At 66.0% G+C, this 17,032-nt stretch overlaps 2 protein-coding genes across 3 annotated transcripts; one reads left to right on the top strand and one right to left on the bottom strand.

Moving 5' to 3' along the window:
• The first annotated feature begins 839 nt into the window (after positions 1 to 839).
• FAM171A2 (family with sequence similarity 171 member A2) lies at positions 840 to 9,047 on the top strand. The gene is given in 12 exon segments (XM_052785038.1): positions 840 to 1,051; positions 3,720 to 3,947; positions 5,335 to 5,427; positions 5,525 to 5,683; positions 5,775 to 5,951; positions 6,088 to 6,204; positions 6,398 to 6,524; positions 6,876 to 7,050; positions 7,052 to 7,630; positions 7,632 to 7,973; positions 7,975 to 8,153; positions 8,728 to 9,047. Coding segments are annotated over 12 exon segments (2,331 nt in total). The 5' UTR covers positions 840 to 951; the 3' UTR covers positions 8,783 to 9,047.
• Positions 9,048 to 9,111: 64 nt separating this feature from the next.
• On the bottom strand, positions 9,112 to 13,580 carry GRN (granulin precursor). Of its 2 annotated transcripts, XM_052785039.1 has the most exons (12): positions 13,512 to 13,580; positions 12,714 to 12,817; positions 12,549 to 12,626; positions 12,360 to 12,444; positions 12,171 to 12,274; positions 11,931 to 12,078; positions 11,714 to 11,820; positions 11,001 to 11,106; positions 10,821 to 10,918; positions 10,074 to 10,301; positions 9,375 to 9,668; positions 9,112 to 9,289 (listed from the first exon to the last, which is right to left on the bottom strand). In XM_052785039.1, the coding sequence occupies exons 1-12, from the start codon at positions 13,525 to 13,527 to the stop codon at positions 9,149 to 9,151; spliced, it is 1,509 nt and encodes a 502-aa protein (XP_052640999.1). In that variant the 5' UTR covers positions 13,528 to 13,580; the 3' UTR covers positions 9,112 to 9,148. The 2 variants fall into 2 exon arrangements, with proteins under 2 accessions (XP_052640999.1, XP_052641000.1); XM_052785040.1 differs by lacking the exon at positions 10,074 to 10,301.
• Positions 13,581 to 17,032: the final 3,452 nt, after the last annotated feature.

The following is a 17,032-nucleotide window of genomic DNA, read 5'->3' on the forward strand; positions in this document are numbered from 1 at the left end:
TGGGGATCGAGGGGGGGGGGCGGGAGGGGGGCTGGTACCGGGTGGGTGCCAGGGTGGGGGGGAGGTGGGTGTGGTGGCGGTGTTGGGGGGGTCAGTGCTGGGGACTGGTGCAGTGCTGGGGGGGCCGGTACTGGGGTGGTTGGTGCTGGGGGGGATGCAGTGTTGGGGTGCTGGTGTGGTACTGGGGGGTGGGTGCTGGTACCGGCGTCAGTCCCGGGATGCTGGTGCTGGTACCGGGTGCCAATACTGGGGCTTGAGGCGGTACCGGGGGTGCGTCCTGGGATGCTGGTGCTTGCACTGGGTGTCGGTGCCGGTACCGGGGTCAGTCCCGGCATGCCGGTGCCGGTACGGGGGGTCGGTGCCGGTACCGGGGGTGGGTAAGAGGGGGTGGGCGCCGGTACCGCGGTCAGTCCTGGGATGCTGGTGCGGTACCGGTTGCTGATACTGGGGCTCGAGGCGGTACCGGGGTCAGTCCCGGGGTGCCGGTGCCGGTACCGGGGGTGGGTAACAGGAGGTGGGTGCCGGTACCGGGGTCAGTCCCGGGGTGCCGGTGCCGGTACCGGGGGTGGGTAACAGGAGGTGGGTGCCGGTACCGGGGTCAGTCCCGGGGTGCCGGTGCCGGTACCGGGGGTGGGTAACAGGAGGTGGGTGCCGGTACCGGGGTCAGTCCCGGGGTGCCGGTGCCGGTACCGGGGGTGGGTAAGAGGGGGTGGGCGCCGGTACCGGGGTCAGCCCCGGGATGCCGGGGCTCGGGGCGGTCCCGGGGGTGGGGCCGGGGGTCCGGGGCGGGGCCGGGGGTGGGGGCCGGACCGGGGCGGGGCGGGCGGCCGTGCCCGGCGGCTCCGGCAGGTGGAGCCCGGTCCCCGCGGCGGCGGCGGCGGCGGCGGCGGCTGGCGGAGCGGGCCGGGCCGGGCGGGCCGGAGCATGGCGGGGTAACGGTGCGGAGCGACCATGCGGCCCCGCCGCCTCCTGCCGCCGCTGCCGGTGCTGCTGCTGCTGGTGGCCGCGGGCGGGCGGCGGGCGCGGGGCGCGGCGGAGCCGGGAGCGCACGGTGAGAGCGGCCTTTGTGTGCGGGGGGCGGCGGCGGCGGCGGCGGCGGGGGGAGGCGCCCGCCCCCGCCCCGACCCGCCCCGACCCCCGGCCCGACCCCCGCCGGCCCCTCCCGGCCCCTCCATCCCCCCCCATCCCCGCCTGCCTGACCCCCATCCCGCCGGGGACCGGCCCCCCCACCCCGGTCCGGGTCCCCCCTCCCCGGTCCACCTTCCCCCCCCCCCCCGCCCCGGTCTGTCTGTCTGTCTGCTCCCCCCCCCCCCCCCGCCGCCCCGTCTGTCTGTCTGTCTGTCTCTCTCCCCGGGCGGTTCCGGCTACCGGCGGGTATAGGGTGCTGGGTGGGGGTCCTGGGGAGCGCCCGCTGGTGCAGGAGGGTGGGTGGGGGTCCTTGGCAGTGGCAGGGGGGTGCAGCTGGGTGGGTGGGGGTCGTGGGCAGAGCTTGGGGGTGCAAGAGGGTGGGGGCGGTCTCAGGCCATGGGGTGCGGGATGGTGGGTGGGAGGCCCGGGCAGTGCCAGGGGATGCAGCGTGATGGGTGGGGGGTCCAGGCCAGCAGGTGCCGGGATGGTGGGTGGGGGTCCTGGGCAGAGCGTCTGGGGGTGCAGGAGGTTAAATGGGGGCCCTGGGCAGAGCTTGGGGGTGCAGGAGGGTGGGTGGGGGTCCTGGGCAGAGCGGGGATACAACATGGTGGGTGGGGATCCCACGCTATGGGGTGCAGGATGATGGGTGGGGGGTCCTAGACAGAGCTTGAGGGTGCAACAGGGTGGGGGGGTGGTCCTGGGCAGCACAAGGGATGCGACGTGGTGGGTGGGGGTCTCAGGCCAGGGACTACAGGAGGAAGGGAGGGACGGTGGGTGGGGGTCCTGAGCAGCACCCAGGGGTGCAGGATGGTGGCGCATCCTGGGCAGGGTGCGGGGGTCACCCCACTGCAGGCACCTCTGCCCACTCTCAGTAGGCAGGGTGGGCCTTGGGGTGCAGCGTGCCACTTTGGCGTCCCCGTGGCTCCTGTGGCCCCCCACCCACACCCCAAACCCTCCTGGCAGTGCCCCTGTGCCAGGGCAAGGTGTGCCTGGGCGGTGAGGCGGGGGGCAGTGGGTCGTGAGGGGGGGTCCCTGACCCTGGCATGGCCGCGGGCCCTGACCTGCCTGTGCTGGCTCAGCTTTCCAGCTGGGGTCACCGGTACCCATGCCCATCCCCATGGGGTGACAGACATGACAGGGTGCAGGACTGGATGCCTGGGTCCCACTCCCACGCCGGTGCCCCCGCCCACCCATCATGGAGCCCTGGGGTCATACTGGGAGGCACTGGGGAGCTGGCGGTGTGCCAGTGTACCCCATGGTGGCCGTGCCACCGGCTGGGGACTCCTTGGCGGTGGTGGGGGGCTTCTGCCCGTGGGAGCAGAGAGTGGGGGACTGTACGCCCCACGCTGGGGGGTGGCACCTTGGCCCCCCCTCTCCAGAAGACACAGAGGGGGGGTGGCCGTTGGTGCCAGCTGTCCCCCGGCAGCTGCAGGTGGCCGGCATGTGGCCGCAGGGACATTCCTGCCCCCCTGGTGCCGGCTGTCCCTGGTATGTGGGGGGATTGCCCCAATCCCCCCCCCCCACGCCCGCCCCACCCCAACTCATCACCAAAACAGCTGCTGCAAAATTCCTCCCCTCGCCCATTGCCACATCTGGGCAACATCTGGGCAGTGGGCAAGGGGGAGGCAGGGGAGGGTTGGGTTGCCAGTGGCGCGAGGGCTTTTGGGGGGCAGGATGCTGCCGGGGGGGGGACACGGGGTCCCGAAAGCGCCCGGGGCCGTGGGATGAAGGAGGTCGTTGCCAGGGTGACAGCGCCTGAGCCGGGCCGGCTGCCAAGGGCTGCGGGCTCATGCGCAGGATGGCGCCGGCATGGGGGGGGCCGGGGGCACGGGAGGGTGTGGGGTTCCCCAACCCCCCCGCAGCTGTGCCCATCCCGCCATGCATCAGGGACTAGGGTGGGGGACCTGTCCCTGGGCTGCTGGTGAGGCCCACTGGATGGAGACCCCCCCAAACTCGTGACATGTGTGACATGCACCCTGAGGGGGAATGGCCCTGCCTGGCCCCTTGCAGGGGATTTTGGGAAGGACACGACTTGGTGGTCCCACCGGCGTGGGCACGGCTCCCTGGAGCAATTAGCCCCCATCCACCCGCTTCAGGGGGGCACAGGGGTGATGCCCATGCCCCCCAGGACAGTGCCGCTGTCCTGCTGGGATGGTGCCTGGCGTCCTACTTGGATGGTGCCCACAAACCTGCCAGCAAGGTGCCTGCTACCCTGCTGGGATGGTACCTGTGACCTTACTGGGGTAATGCCCATGACCCACTGGGATGGGTCCCACCATTCTGCTGATATGGGTCCCACCACCCTGCTGGGATGGTGCCCATGACCCACCAGGATGGGTCCCACCACCCTGCTGGGATGGTGCCCATGACCCACCAGGACTGGTCCCACCACCCTGCTGGGATGGTGCCCATGACCCACCAGGATTGGTCCCACCACCCTGCTGGGATGGTGCCCGTGACCCACCAGGATGGATTCCACCACCCTGCTGAGACAGTGCCCCCCCACCCCATCCACAGGGCACACTGTGGGGTACCCGTCGGCATGAGGGGTGCCCCGTGCCCGCACCCACGCGTCACCCGTGTCCCCGCAGAGGTGCTGCTGAAGGTGCAGGTGTACGAGAGCGGGACGCTGGCCCCGCTGGCCCAGGCCACCCTGGAGGTCTTCGGCAACCGCAGCTCGCTGGCGGCCGGCACCACCGACCACGAGGGCACCGGCGTCCTGCCCGTCCCCTACCGCCTGGGCACCTGGGTCCTCGTCACCGCCACCCGCCGCGGCTACGTCACCGCCTCCGTCCCCTGGCGTGTCAACAAGCTGCCACGTGAGTGACCGGGACCCCAGCCCTTATGGGGGACCCCAACACCTTACTGGGGGGACTCTGAACACTTATGGGGGACCTCAAACCTTTACTGGGGGACCCCTGCTGCCTCACTGGGTGGCTTATATGGAGGGTCCCCAGTCTCGTCCTGGGGAACCCCAACCCCTTACTGGGGGCTCTGAGCCCTTATGGGGGACCCCAACCCCTTACTGGGGGGCTCTGTGCCCTTATGGGGGGCCCTGAGTCTTCACTGTGGGAGCCGGTTCTTTATGAGGGACTCCGATCTCTTACAGGGGCCCTGACCCCTTACTGGGGGAACTGGTCCCTTACGGGGGGCCTCAACCCCTTATGGGGGGGCCCCAAGCCCTTAATGCGGTCCCTCATTCCTCCCTTACTGGGTGGGGGAGGCTCCAATCTCTTCTGGGAGCCTTTGGTCCCTTCCTGGGGACCCCCAATACCTTCCTGGGTACCTGCAGTCCCTTACTGGGACCCCAGTCCCTTCCTGGGGACCCCAAAGGGATTTTGGGGAGGAGGGTCCCTTACCGAGGGGTGTTTGGGGGGATCCAGCCCCTTTGGGAGGGGACAGCCATGTCCTGGTGGCCCCAAAGTCCGCCCATCCTGGGGCGGGGGGGCTGGGGGGCACCCTGGGCTGGGTGCCAGCCCTTGTCCCCAGGGCCAGCGCGGGGCAGGGGGGGTGCAGCGCGGGGCGGCAATCGATGGGGTCACCTTGCTGGGGGGGGGTGGGACACGTGGGAGCGCTCAGCTGGGGGGGTGCGCAGGGATGGGGAGTGCACAGGGATGGGGGTGCAGCATTGGGGGTGCGCAGGGATGGGTGTGCGGGGTTGGGGGTGTGCGGGGAGGGGGTGCACAGGGGTGGGGGTACATGTGGTGGGTGAGGCTGGGGACATGGGTGTGTGCAAGGAGCGGGGAGCGCTGCGGATTTGGGGTGTGCAAGGATTGGGGTGTGCATGGGTGTGCCAGGACTGGGGGGTGCGCAAGGGCATGGTGGCACGCAGGGATTGGGAGGCTGGGGGGGGGGTGCAAGGATTGGGGTGCTTGGGCTGTGCGAGGGCTGGGGTGTGCAAGGGTTGGGGACAGGCACGGGCGTGCCAGGCCTGGACTGTGCGCAAGGATGGGGGTGTGCAGGGGGGGGTGCCCCCACGCTGCCCGCTGCCTGCCACCAGCCTGTCCCTCCCTGTCCCCGTCCCTGTCCCCATGTCCATCCCACCCTTTGATGCCCTATTCCCCCCCTCCCCACCCACTCTGTGGGGCCCATCACCCCCTCTCTCCCCATCAGCACCCCCCCCCTCCTCCTCCCCAGCCCCCCCAACTTGGGGGGCCGGGGGGGGGGATATTTTTGGGGTCCCCCCCATCACCCCCCCCCTTGCAGTCTACGCCTCCATCAGCCTCTACCTGCTCCCTGAGCGCCCGGCCACCCTCATCCTCTACGAGGACCTGGTCCAAATCCTCCTGGGATCCCCAGGTGAGCGATGGGAATGGAGAGTGGGGTGGGGGTGGGTGGCACCACCATCACCCTTGGGTGCTGCCACCCACCTTGTCCCATCCCCCCCCCCCCCCAGGTGCTCGGGGGCAGCCGTGGGCGCAGTTCCCACGGCGGGCAGCCCGCCTGCCCCGCAGCTCCACGTACAGCCAGCTCGCCGCGTCCCTCACGGCCGCCACCGGCCCCAGCCTGACCCGCGCCTTCCCCACCTTCCTCGGGGCCGAGCAGGACGGCAGCGGTACGGGGACACCGGCGGGACTTTTTGGGGGTACACAGAGGACACCCCACGAGGGATCCCGTCTGTATGTCACCATCGCTTGTCCCTGCAGCCAATGCCACCTGGCTGGAGCTGGCGCCCGTGGCAGCTCTCAGCGTCCATCTCTTCACCGGGAACGGGACGGAGGTGCCGCTGGCCGGCCCCGTCCAGCTGTCTGTCCCTTTGGCTCCTGACGCCGGGCCCGTGGTGGCCACCAGCGTGCCGGCCTGGAGGTTTGACCCCAAGAGCGGTGAGCGCTGGTTGAGGGGGAGGGTGGCAGAGGGGTGGCACGGTTCCCATGGGGCTTGGTGGCGGTGCCGGTGATGAGTTTGGGGGGTCTCAGCCCGCTGCGGCCGGGGCGGGGGAACGGACGTGTCTCCCTGCAGGGTTGTGGGTGCGTAACGGGACGGGGCTGATCCGTAAGGAAGGCCGGCAGCTCTACTGGACCTTCGTCTCCTCCCAGTTGGGATACTGGGCAGCAGCTCTGCCCTCTCCCAGCACAGGTAGAGTGACACCCGTGGGTGCCCCCAGCCTGGGTCCCGCTGTCCCCATGGCCCTGGGGATGGGCTGTCCTGGGAGGGGGGTGGTGGGGAGGACAGCCATCCCATGGGGTGCTGGTGGGTGCAGCCCCTGCAGGGTTTTCACGGGGGGGGTGGGGGGGTTGCCCATGCCCCGTCTGACCTCACCGTCCCCCAGGGCTGGTGGCGATGGCGGCGGGCGTGACGGACATCACCACCTACCACACCATCTTCCTGCTGACCATCCTGGGCGCGCTGGCCCTGCTCGTCCTCATCCTCCTCTGCCTCCTCATCTACTACTGCAGGTCAGCACCCCCTGCCCAGCACCCCCATGGCTTGCGGGGGGGGGGGGGGGAGGTTGTCACACACTGCCTGGCACCCTACAGCTGGGTATGGGGGGGCAGGGGGCACCACCCTCCCAGCACCCCTGAGTACCCTATAGCTGGCTGGCGGGGGGGATCACCACTATTTGGGACCCCCCAGGTGCCCTATAGCTGGTGTGGGAGAGGGACATCACCCCAGGTGCCCCATAGCTGGCTGGAGCCCCCTCCTCTAGCACCCTACAGCAGGCGAGGGAGGTGGGTGGGGGACCCCAGCACCCTCCCTATGCCCCCCCCCCGCCTCCACGGGGTGACCCCCCCACCGTCTCCCCGCAGGCGGCGGTGCCTGAAGCCGCGGGCGCAGCACCGCAAGCTGCCGCTGCCGGGGCCGCTGGACGCCGCTCGGCGGGACCAGGCCACCTCGGTGTCCCAACTGGACCTCCTCTGCGGTGGCAGCCACCTGGAGACGGCGTCCTCGGGGGGGGACACCGACCTCCCCACCCCCGGTTTACCCCCCCCCTACCCGCGACCTCCCCACCGCCCGGCCGGACTTCTTCCAACCGCCGGCCCCCCCCCAACTCCGCACCGGCCCCCGGACCCCCGCCGGCACCCTGGCACCCCGCCGTCGCCAGCCCCCCGCCCCGGAGGACTATGGGCGCCCCGGCGAAGCCTTCGGCCTCAGGGCCGCCCGCTCGGTGGACGGGCTGCAACCGCCGGATGAGCATCCCCGGGGGACCCCCGCTTTCCCCCCCCGGCCCCCCTCGCCCCCAGTGTTTTCCCGTTACGGGGGGCAGCCAACCGAGCACCCGCTGCCCGAGCCCCCCCCTCGCCCGCCCTCGCTGGCCCCCCCGGGTCCCCTCCTCCTCTGCGGCCCCCTGGACCGGGGCGGGGGGCCCGAGGACGTCTACCGGGGGGTGATGCCCACCCTCCTCATCCCCGCCCGGTACATGCGCCTGGCCCCCGGCGAACCGGAGGGTCCCCCCGAAAGCGATGGGGGACCCGGTTCGACGGCGGCGACGGCCGCCCCCCCGCCCCCCCCGTCCGCTGGGCAACCCTTTGAGGAAGGGGAAAATTGGGGGGGGGCTCGTGCCCCCCCAACCGGTGAGCGGCTCGGTGGCCATCCCGGTGCTGCTGGACGGGTCGGCGGTGGCCCAGCTCAACGGGGAGCTGCAGGCGCTGGCGGGGCAGCAGTTATTAGAATTGGGGGGGCCCCCCCCTCCAAGAGCTTGGTTCGTCTCCTTGGACGGCCGTTCCTCCCAGGTCCGGCATTCCTACATCGATCTGCAGGGCGGCGAAAGGGGGTCCGGCCCCGCGCCCCCCCCCCGCCTCCCCCGGGGAGTCGGAGGTGGGGGGGAGGACGGAGGGACCCGACCCCCCCTGCCCGTCGCCTCCCCCGAGGACAGCTCGCTGGCCCCCTTGCTGGAAGCGGGGAGCGGGGGGGCGGCGAGGGGGGGGCAGCGGGCGCAGCAGTGCCAGCGAAGCCCCCCGTGACTCCCTGACCAGCCCCGAGGAGGAAGCGCTGGCGGAGGCGGGCGAGGGGGGGGACGAGGGGGGCGACCGTAAAAGCCCCTGGCAGAAGCGGGAGGAGCGGCCGCTGATGGTCTTCAATGTCAAGTGAGTGGTGGCATGGCTGGGGCGCGGGGGGGGGGGGCCTCTGGCCTTGTCTGGGGGGGGTGGCGGGTACGCTGCTACTGTCGTCACCCTAGCCCACCCTCGTCCTCTCCTGCCACCATCCTGTCCCATCCAGCCACCATCTCATCCCACCGCTGTCACCCAGCCCACCGCCGTGCCACCCTGCCACCATCCTGTCTTGTCCCTGTCCTACCCCCCCCCCACCATCGCAGCCCACCACTGTCCTCCTGTCCTGCCACTGTCCCCTCCCACCAGTCATCCCACCCTGCCCCATCCCTTGTCCCCATCCCCTGCCAGGGGAGGGGACAGAGGGAGAAGCCCCAGGTCACCTGTGTCCCTTTGTGCTTGCCCCCCCCTGCCCTGAGTATCAGGTCCCCCCCCCCATGGCACCGGGCTCTACCGCATGGGGTCCTGCTGCCCTTTCCCCCCCCCGCCACGTCCCACCCACCATGATATTGCCCTTCATCTCCCTGTCTTTTGGGGAGCGGGTGGGGGGGGACAAGAACTACATGCCCCCCCCAGGGCCTGAAGCATGTCCCCACTTGTGTCCCTGCAGGGCGGGGGGGGCTGGCACTGCCCCCCGGGCCAGCGGTGCCTCCAAGCTGCCATAGGAGCTGGGGGGGGGCCCTGTCCTTCCCCAACCTCGACCCCCCAGCCCCATGGCTTTGGATTTTAATCATGTTTCTAAACGTTTTCTACGAGGCGAGGATGAAGAGGGGCCAGTGGGGACTGGGCTGGCGGTGGGGGGGACATGGGGACCCCCCCCCGGGCACCGCCTGCACCCGGCCGGGCTGGGCAGGGAGCTGCTGCCTGCACCTGCCTGCACGTCCCTGCCTGTTCGTTAGATGGCATTAATATATTAAAAAAAAACCCAAACCAACTCCCTGCCTCTGCTTCCTGCCTCAGTTTCCCCCCTGCCCCGAGGAGCCAGGGAATGGGATTTGTCCTAAAAACCTTTTATTGGGGTGATGACACCCTTAGAGGGTCCCCAGGGACATCAGAGCAGCACCCTGCGGGGCACGGGCAGGTCCCAGCGCTGGGGGCTGCACCCCCAACCCCCCCCCAGTGCAGCGGGACCCCCCAGGGCAGCAGTGACGGCCATCGGAGCAGCAGGAGCCCTGCAAAGAGATACAGGATGAAGGGGAGAGGGATTGGGAGGGGTTGGCACCCAGACCCCCACCCTGCTGCCCCCACCCCACTAACCTGGCGGAAGGGGCAGCACCCCCAGGAGCCCCCCCGGCTCCGGCAGCACTGCTGCCCGCTGCGGCAGGAGCGGGCAGCATCGCAGGGCACCGGGGCACCGGGCTCGGTACCGGCGGCTCGCAGCAGGGCTGGCGGGAGGATGGGTGCCCGGCGGGGGGGTGCAGGTACCCGGAGCGGGGACGTGGGTGCTCGCAGCAGCGGGGTGGGTGCCAGCAGCTTCTCGCAGCTCTGGGTGGCCATGTTGCAGGTGTAGCCCTGGGGGCAGCAGTGCTGGTGGTCCCCGCAGCAGACAGCCTGGGGGGGACAGGCGAGGAAGAGGCTGGGCTCAACGGGGCACCCAGGTGGCCGGGGGACCCAAGCATCCAGGTACTTGGGGGTCCTAGGGGTCTGGGTACCATCCTGAACCCCCCAACGTCATGTGCCCCCTGCCCCCCCAGCCCTGCTCATGCCCAGCAGCAGCCCCAGGGACAGCTGGACCATGTCCCCAAGGTGCCCACAGAGCCCCCGTGGAGGGGGGGTATGTGTGTGTGTGCGCAGTGATGGAGGTGGGGATGGCCACATCCCTGTCCCCACCGCAGCCCTGCCTGTCCCCAAAGGGCCACACCCCAAGTCCCACTCTGCCCCAAGCCCCCCCATTCCATCCCCCAAACCTGGGGCCATGATACAGCCCCCCCCCCCACCATGTCCCCCCCACCAAACCTGCTCCAGCGGGCAGCACCCCCAGGTGCCCAAGCTCAGCCGGCAGCACGTGTTCCCGTCGGGGCAGCTCGTCTCCTCGTCACACTGCACGTCCTTCTCTCGGGCCAGCGCCGGGGTCTTCTGCACCCAGGGCAAGCGGCCCCCCCCCCAGGGCCGTCTGCTGCCCCGACCACATACACTGCTGCCCCCCTGGGGGCAGCAGTGTATGTGGTCGGGGCAGCAGACGGCCTGGGGGGGGGGCGAGAAGGGGGGTCTGAGCCCAGCCTGACCTCCCCAGGGACCCCCAGCTCCATGCCCGAGGACCCCCAGGGGACAAACCGTGCCCCCTCCCTACCTGTTCCTGCCCTCCCTTGTCCCCTGTCCCCACCCTGTCCCAGCCTGGCTCCATCCCCACTTTCGGGGGAATATGGGGACCCCTCATCACTTTTGTCCCCCCTCAGTGGGACACACGAAGGTCCCAAGCACCCTGGGGGCCTTGTTTCCATTCATCACCTCCCACCACTGGATCCCCAAACTGGTCCCAGTTAGCAGAGGGGGTCTGACTGGGGGCCCAGCAAAAGGGCCTGGTGTCACCCCCATCCCCAAGGGACACTGGGGGAGTGGGAGCCCTCCCCGTCCCTCATGGGGGACACGGAACATCTGCCTTCATCCCACCCAGGGGACAGGGCACATCTGCCTGTCCCAGAGGGCACAGGGGTCCCCTGCTCTTGTCCCTCTTGGGGGACAGACCCCCATGCACCCCCATACCTCCTCCAGCGGGCAGCACCCCCAGGCCCCCGAGCTGAGCCGGCAGCACGTGTTCCCGTCGGGGCAGCTCGTCTCCTCGTCACACTTCACATCACGAGCTGGGGACAAGGGGACCATCACAGCCGGTGTCCCCTCCCTGGGCGAGGACAGGGGAGGCTACCCCCCGGGGGGGGTCCTCACCTTTGGGCAGGGATGTCAGGGACCGTTCTGACGTGCAGGTGGAGCGCTCCAGGTCGCAGACAGTGCCTTGCGGGCAGCAGTGCTGCCCATCACTGCAGCACACCGCCTGCCCGGGGGAGAGCCCACTGTCGGTGTCTGCCAGAACCCTGCCCACCCTGCCCACCCAGGGGGTCCCAGCGGTGACACGGACAGGGTGGGCTGCCAGTGTGGGGGGTGATTGGGACAGGGTGCCTGGGACAGGGTACTCAGCATGGGGTGCCTGGTGTGGGCTGCTCAGTATGGGCTGCAGGTACGGGGCACGTGGCATGGGGTGTCCGGTACTGGGTGCCCGGCATGTGGTGCTCAGCGCAGGGTGCCCAACATGGGATGCTCGGGACAGGGTGCCTGGCGTGGGGTGCTCAGTACGGGCTGCCAGTACAGGGAAGCTGCCGTGGGGTGGCCAGTATGGGGTAGCTGGCATGGGGTGCTTGGGACACAGCGCCTGATACAGGGTGCCGGGCATGGGGTGCTCAGTGCCGGGTGCCCGGCATGGGGTACTTGGTACGGGGTGCCTGGTGTGGGTTGGTGGGCATGGGGTGCCTGGCATAGGACGTTTGGGACAGGCTGCCTAGCGTGGGGTGCCCAGCATGGGGTGGCTGGTGTAGGGTGCTTGGTACAGGGTGCCCGGTGGACGGTGCCCAGCACGGGGTGCCCGGCGTGGGGTCAGCACTCACGTTTTGCAGGGGACAGCAGCCATACTGCGCCGAGGGCAGCTGGCAGCAGGTAGCACCGTCGGGACATGCCGAGTGGCCGTCGGGGCACAGCACCTCGTGCGACACGACTGCAGAGGAGACACACACACACGGTGTCACTGTGTCCCCTCCCCACTTCTGTGTCCCCTCCGTGGGGACAGCAAGGGCACCCTACCACCCGGAGGGGGACATCCCTTACCTGGTGCCGGAGGCTGGCGCTTCCAGGCGGGGAAGGAGGTGCCCAGGGGGATGTCACTGTCACCAGTGGGTGACAGGCAGCGCCCGTGGGCCAGGTCACAGATGGTGGTGTGGGGACAGCAGTGCACCTTGTCGGCACAGCATGAGGCCTGCGGGCACCGGACCCACTCGTCACAGCTGTGGCTGCATGACGTCCCCCCCCAAATGTCCCCGTGTCATCCTCCCCTGCCCCCCCCCGTACCTGGGGCATGGGGCAGCACCCCCAGGTGCCGCTCGCTGTCATGCAGCAGGTGGCATCATCGGGACACTCGGACTGTCCGTCGGGACAAGGGATAGCACGAGGGGCTGCGGAGAGTGGGAATGGGGTGAGGGACCTCCATATCCCCTGTCCCCCCCCCCCAGGCCCACCCACGTGCGGCCCCCCCCATACCTGGGGACGTGATGCAGGATTTGCCGTCGGCACTGCAGCGGGACCCGCGGGGACAGCAGTGGTGGCCACCGGCGCAGGGGACTCCCTGGGGAGAGAGAGAAGGGGGGGTGGGAGGGCTGCAGGGAGGGAAAAGCCCCCCCCCAAATGGCAGAGAGAGGGGGGAAACTGAGGCACGCTAGGTAGGCTCACCTCTGGCAGCGGGCAGCTGGCGCCGGTGGGGCAGGGTGAGCCGTCCTGGCACGCTGCCGCGCTGCTGGCAGGCAGGACCTGGTGGGGGGGGGGGGGACCACGGAGAGGGTTACCGACCGATGCGGGCACCCCCCCTCCGTACCCTGCCCGACCTTGGGCACTCACCGGGGTGGCGGGGCACGGCTGCCCATCGGGACATCGCAGCCAGGCGCAGGCTCCGGCCAGGGCCAGCCACAGCAGCAGGAGGGTCCTCATGGCAGTGGGGGCACCTGCGGGCAGCAGACCCCCCCCCCGGCACCGCCGTGCCTCAGTTTCCCCACTCACCGGGGGCGGGGGGCAGGTCTCTGCCCTGGCACCACCCCCCCGCTCTCGCTTCTCCTTTCGGCCGTGTGCTGGGAAAGCCGCCCCCCCCGCCGGGTGCCTAAAGGGGGCACCTCAGGGTGCCGGGGGGGGCACCCACGCGTGGCGGGAGGGGCCGCTGTGGTGTCTGGCACCCCAACCGCTGCCCGCAGCACCCCGATAACATCTCCCCGCGGCGCAGGAAGCCAGCACCGCTGGCGGGGGGGGGGGGAGGGTGAGAGCACCCCCCAAGCAGCACCCATGGGTGCCAAGGGCTGCCCTGCACCCCCCTGCACAGTCCCGTCCCCCCGCCACCCACTTCCACAATCACTTTCACTTCCCTTTCCCCACGCGGTGTGACACCCCTCCCCCCCCCGCACCTGTGGGTGCCTCACAGCCCCCCAGGCTGCCGGGACACGGGGGTCCTGACCCAGTCCTCCAGGGGGTCCTGACCCAGTGCTCCCAGTACTTCCCAGTGCCCCTAGAACCCCCCCATGACTACCAGTGCCTCCCAGTGCCCACCAGTGCCCCCCATTGCCCCTAGGGCACCCTGTGACTCCCAGTGCCCCCCGAGCACCCGGCTCCCCCCGACCCGGTGCCCGGCGCGGCCCCCCCGGCCCGTACCCGCTCCCGCTCCCATTCCCGGTGCCGGTCCCAGCCCCGCCGCCAGGGTCGCGGTGCCGGCCAGCAGCAAGCCCCACCCCCCTACCCCCCCTATTGGCCCACCTCCCCGCCCGCCCCGCTGCCATTGGCCAACTCGGGGAGAGGGGGCTGGGAGCACCGCCTCCTCACCCTTAGCCCCTTACCCCACCCTCCCCGTCACGTGACGCGGGGCCACATGACCGCACCCCCCCCCCCCCCGGCCACACGGGGAACAGAGTGCGATGAGTTGGCCAGGCCTCAGCCCGGGGTGGCGGCGCGGGGGGGGGGTGTCGCCCCACGGTCCTGCCCCCCCCCACCCCCAAAGCGGCCCAGCCGTGGTGGCCGCGGACCCCCTGTCCGGGGCACAGGGCCTTGCACCGCGCTGGTGCTGAGCCCTGCGGGCCCCTTGGGGCCTCGCTCCTGGGGTGGGCAGCACCTCCAAGCCCCCCCCCAAACCACCCGAACTCCCAATCCCCCCAACCCCCTCCAAACTTCCCCATCCCCCCCAATGCCCCCAACCTTCCCCCCTGCCAAACCTCCCCAAATCTCCCACAACGCCCTGCCAAACCCCCAAGCCCCCCCCACCCCCCTAAACTCCCCCCCCAGCCCCTCCTAACCCCCTCAAATGTCCCCCAAATCTCCCACAACCCCCCACCAAACCCCCAAGCCCCCCCCAACCTCCCTAAACTCCCCCCCAGCCCCTCCTAACCCCCTCAAATGTCCCCCAAATCTCCCACAACCCCCCACCAAACCCCCAAGCCCCCCCCTGATTCAAAGGACATTGACTCAATAGTTAATTTTAACTATTAAGTAGGTATTCTTTATTAGCAGCGCTGGTTGCACGGGGGATCGCTCCACCTATCGTGCACCCCGTTAGGCTTTAGTGTACAGACTAAATACAGAGCGTTCATGTATATGCATTAGATTTCCGAGAAACACGTTACATATTCATCCTTTTTCCGAGAAGTCATTAACATATTATAATGTTCGTTACGCATGCGTGTTAAGGCCTCTGGTGGTCTTTCGGACGTCCTCTGGTGGTCTTCGCTAGTCTTCCTCACGGTGTCCGCTATTTGACCTTTCTCTTAAGGCATGCGCAGTGTGGGTCATCCCAGGTGGTTTATCTCTTTCCTCCCAGTTAGCTGACCCTGGCCAGTTTTAATCACGAAGCTCAGCAGAACTCAAGGTTTCTTAGCTCTTTGTGCCTACTGTTAACAAAGCTCAAGGTTTTCTTACATACCAAAGGGTTTAAACTTGCCTAGGCGAACATAAATCAAGGGATACAAAGATACAAAACACAAAAAACAGGATGAAAGGACATCACCACAGTCAGTAGATTACACATACAGGCCTCAATTATTAACAATTAATATAATTGTTTATAACAGTCTCTTGAGTCTTCACATCATTCCCCCCTTTTCTTTATACCTTTGCAAATTCTTTTGCAATCATATAATTCCGTTATTTTCAAGAGACCGAGCGAAATATTTCCCAGTTTCTACTTGATGTTTAATTTTATTCCGCTTCCAATTCTCATAGCTCTCGGTGGTGTTCTGGCTACACCACATGAAACACTTAAGCATTACGCATACTATTATCCCTAAGGCTATGAGAATTATAAATGTTATGAATATTTGCTTTAACCATTTAAAGTTCGGTAGCCATGAGGTTAATTTATCCCATAATTCCTGAAATCCCCATGAAGTGTCATCCTTTGCTATTTCATGTAGTATTTTGGTCTGTTTCCAAATTTCTTCTAAGTCAGTGGATATCCTTCCACTTTGATCCACATACATGCAACAACTCGTGTTTATAACTGTGCATACTCCACCCTGAGAGGCCAATAATAGATCTAATGCCATTCTATTTTGTTGTACAATTTGAGATAAACTGGATATCTCCAATTGTTGGGCTTTTATTACATCAATTGTTTTATTTTCAAGATTCTCTATTACTGCTGAAATATTAACTATGGCTTTTTCTAGCTCACTTACTCCCAACCATGGAAGGAACCATCGGACAAAGCTGTGAAAGGCAGTAGGTCTCCTTACTAAAGGATTTTCAACTTCTTGTCTAAACCTGTGAAAGTGTGTTCGCACCCATCCTTTTGGTGGAGAACTGTGTATAGTCATATTCGGTACTACAGCTCCCAGAGTACATGTTCCCATCCAATTCTTTGGTAAAACTTTCCGGGCAGTGTCATTGCATAGCCAGTACCATCCTTTTCCCTCTGGCACTGGCCATGCTGTAGTATTAACGGAAGTTGAAGTTCCAATATCTATAGTTTTATTACAAACTGTGTGATTCCCTACATACGTCCCATTAACGCAGTCAAGTTTTCCGAGTCCTTTAGGTGGATTACACCTCTGTACACACGTGCAATAAGGCTCCTGGGCCTTAGGACTAGTTATTTCTAATTTCTGAACTTCGTCATTGCCAGTATACCATGTGGTACTTTCCCAAAGAGTGGCCCAGGAGTGGTTACTTGGTATCGGGATGCCAATCAGCGAGATCCCTTTTCCACCATATTCTGGCATGTGAGTACATATCCAACAATCAGTTCTGTTCAGAATTTGGGAAACGTTTTGTGTCAAGGAGAAATGTGAGTTCGAGTTCCACCGAGCTTCATTTGGACCAAGTAATAACTCAGTTATTATCATGATCTGGAAAATCGCAGACCTGTGGGTCCTGTAGAGGTGACCGTCCATGGCCTCTCAGGTGCTTTCTTCACTCTCGAATAGTGAATCCAAGCCGGCTGTTCCTTGATCTTAATGGCAGTGAAGGTCGTCAGTAACACTTGATAGGGGCCATCCCATTTCTCCTCCAGGGGTTGTCCTGAAAAGATCTTTACATATATATAGTCACCTGGTTTAAAGGGATGAATTGGTTGATCTAATCCTCTAGCCCTGGTTCCCAAAATCTGTTTATTTATATTTTCTAATGTTAATTAGCTGGTCCTCCTTGATTTTCAATTTCATTTTTCCTTTTTCAAAAACAATTTCTGCTTCCAATTGTTCTAGCAAATCGCGGCCCAACAAGGATTTCGGAGATCCGGGCAAATACAGAAATTTATGTATTCCCATTTGTTTACCTAATTTATATTTAAGCGGTTTTAGAAAATAAGCCTTTTTCTGCTGGCCAGTAGCTCCCATTACAGTCACAAACTCTTCATCCTCCGGTATCAGCTTTTGATTTAACACTGAATAGGACGCCCCCGTATCTACAAGAAAATCCACCTCTTGTTCTATTTTCCCTAGCTTAATTTTAACCAGTGGATCCGCTAGGGTGGATTCCCCCGGTCCCCCTCATTGACCAGAGGTGATATTGGCTACAACAGCCTGTGCTCCACTCAGCTTGGGACATTGTCCTTTCCAGTGACCTATTTCTTTACAATAAGCACATTGATCTGACCTTAGGGGCTGGCGCGAGCCTCCCCTCCTTCCAGTTCCCCGACCCCTCCCACGAAGGGAGTTATCCTGTCTTCCCAGCGCGGCTACTGTAGC

The sequence above is a fragment of the Harpia harpyja genome, chromosome 4, assembly GCF_026419915.1.
Source record: "Harpia harpyja isolate bHarHar1 chromosome 4, bHarHar1 primary haplotype, whole genome shotgun sequence".
In the NCBI taxonomy this organism is placed as follows: Eukaryota; Metazoa; Chordata; class Aves; order Accipitriformes; family Accipitridae; genus Harpia; species Harpia harpyja.